Source organism: Babylonia areolata, chromosome 18 (assembly GCF_041734735.1).
Source record: "Babylonia areolata isolate BAREFJ2019XMU chromosome 18, ASM4173473v1, whole genome shotgun sequence".
NCBI lineage: Eukaryota > Metazoa > Mollusca > Gastropoda > Neogastropoda > Buccinidae > Babylonia > Babylonia areolata.
This window is the reverse complement of record NC_134893.1, coordinates 30,057,101-30,059,600: the sequence shown is the minus strand read 5'-3', so window position 1 is coordinate 30,059,600 and position 2,500 is coordinate 30,057,101. Positions and strand designations below refer to the sequence as shown.

At 45.9% G+C, this 2,500-nt stretch overlaps 1 protein-coding gene across 4 annotated transcripts in view; it reads left to right on the top strand.

Annotated features, from left to right (window-relative positions):
• LOC143292640 (calmodulin-like) overlaps positions 1 to 2,500 on the top strand; it is a 37,920-nt gene that overhangs the window by 21,079 nt on the left and 14,341 nt on the right. For all 4 annotated transcript variants that reach the window (XM_076603128.1, XM_076603126.1, XM_076603127.1 and 1 more), the window contains one exon: positions 1,779 to 1,821. In XM_076603128.1, the coding sequence (XP_076459243.1) occupies positions 1,779 to 1,821 (43 nt within the window). The remainder of the gene's footprint in view (positions 1 to 1,778; positions 1,822 to 2,500) is intronic.

Sequence of the window (2,500 nt, the reverse complement as noted above, 5' to 3'; positions counted from 1 at the left end):
TTGACATAACATGTTACTCGTCTACACTGACACATTTCCCCGGCACTGACCCGGCACTGACCACACAGCGTGAATTGAACCTCAGCTGTTTCAGTATCAGTCCGCTCGTTTCCAGGAATTGCACACTCTTTGGGGTTTCTTTCTCTCTAGTTTTGGAATAAAAACACATGGCTGCCAGTCAGAAGGGCAAAAAAATGACAGCAGAATCACAAAAAGCAAGTACACATCGAATATTCACAACACGGAAACCATCTGGGGGGGAAGTCATTGGAAAGGGCGACAACTTCGGGAGTTGTCATTATTTGCTGTGTTTGTGAGGGAGGTGCTTCGCTTTTCTTCATTTCGCAAAAGCCACAGTATACCTTCCAGTTAATGAAAGACAAAGCTTACAGACCAGAAGTTTAACGGTTTTCTATACATATCCACACACACACACACACACACACACACACACACACACACACACACAATTGAAAAACGAAGGTTTGTACTTGCACTTACCACAACTGACATCACTTCACCGAGACTGACTGAGTTCCATTTTCTCAAGGAGGCGTCACTGTGTTTGGACAAAGTCATGCACGCTACACCACATCTGCTAGGCAGATGCCTGACCAACAGCACAACCGAACGCGCTAGTCAAGCCTTGAGTGCATTTATATATTTGTGTACCTATCAGAGTGGATTTCTACATGAATTATTGCTAGAGGACAGCAATTATGTTGCCATGGGTTCTTTTTTGCTGAGTGCGTGCTGCACACGGGATCTCTGCTTATCGTTTCATCCGAATGACTAGACGCTCAGTTTGATTTTCCAGTCATACATGGGAGAAAGGGCGAGAGCGGGATTCGAACCCAGACTCTCACTGTGTATTGGCAGATAAGCGTCTTAACCATTCTGCCACCGTCCTTCTTTTCCCGAGAACTGAATATCTCCGTGATGGTCTGCCAGCTTTTATAACATTTCATTTTTGGGGGACAGTGACATTCAAGCTGTTGAAAACAACCACAAGAAGGAACAGAAAGAAAGAAAGAAAGAAACGTGATGATCATACTTCTTTACCGACCAGTAGATGTTTTTTTAACAGCTCGTTATTTCTTTGACAGGAAGTCTTGTCTGCATGCTTCGTTTGACGTCATCGTCTATTGACTTTTGCGACTGGTAGCAAAAAGTCTTCTCTCTTATAGGCCAGGTGGTATGAACCAGATGATGAAGGGCCTTCTACTGCCTTCTTCTTCTTCTTCTTCGTGGCATGTTTTGTTTTGTATGTGCTTTTTTTAATAGTTTGTTTTGTTTTGATGTTTGGGTTTTCATCGACATCCTTCATATCAAAGCGGATGCATGACTCACTTCTCAATACAGGTCTCTGATGCGAGAGGGAGGGAGAAAGATGGAGGAGGGAGGGAGAGGGAGAAAGAGAGAGAGGGATGGAGGGAGGGTTGTCAGAGAGAGAGAGAGAGAGAGAGGGGGGGGGGAGGGGGGACTTTTTGTGTGTGCGGTGCGTGTTTGTGCGTGCGTAGGTGCATGAATGCGTGTGCCTGGTGTTAGCTTGAAGTGACGAAGATGGTGAATTTTCTGACATCAACGATGATGAACATGGAGATGATGCTGATCCTGACGACGACGACGACGACGACGATGATGATGCTGACGACGAGGACTACGAAGGACAACCTTGATAATGATAATGATGATGATGATGATGATTACGATCATAATGGCGATGGTGTGTGTGTGTGTGTGTGTGTGTGTGTGTGTGTGTGTGTGTGTGTGTGCAGAGTCAAGACCAGACTGTCACACTAACAGAAGAGCAAATTGCTGGTAAGTTGAAAAATAAGACAGCAACAGAAGTAGCAGCAGCAACAACAACAACAACAACAACACACACACACACACACGCGCAAGCAAGCAAACACGCACACACGCGCTCACAACAACAACAACAACAACAGCACCAAAAACAACAACGCGCGTTTCGCTGTGATCGTCTGTTACTGTGCCCCGTGTTTTTCTGATTGTCTGTCGATGTCTGTCTCTGTGTCTTTCTGTCTGTCCATCTGCCTGTCTGTCTTTCTGTCTGTCTGCCTGTCCGATTGTCTGTCTGCATGCGTGTCTGTCTGTTTGTGCGACTGACTGTGTGCTTGTCTGTCTGCCTCTCTTTGTGTGTTTACTTCTGTCCGTCTTTTTGCCCCCCTCTCTTTTAACTATCTTTACATGCAGTTTCTGTCTCTGTCTCTGCCCCTCTCTGTCTCTGTTCCTCTCTGTCTCTCTCTGTCCATGTCTGTCTGTCTATATCTGTCCCTTCTCTCTCCCTGCGCTCTCTGTTTGTATCTCTGCTCCTCTCTCACTGTGTCAGTCTGTCTCTGTTTCTTTGTCTATCGGACTGTGTCTCTGTCTCTCGCTCTCCGTTTATCCGATTCTGTGTGTGTGTGTGTGTGTGTGTGTGTGTGTGTGTGTGTGTGTGTGTGTCTCATTGTCTATTTGTGTCGGTCTGTCTATC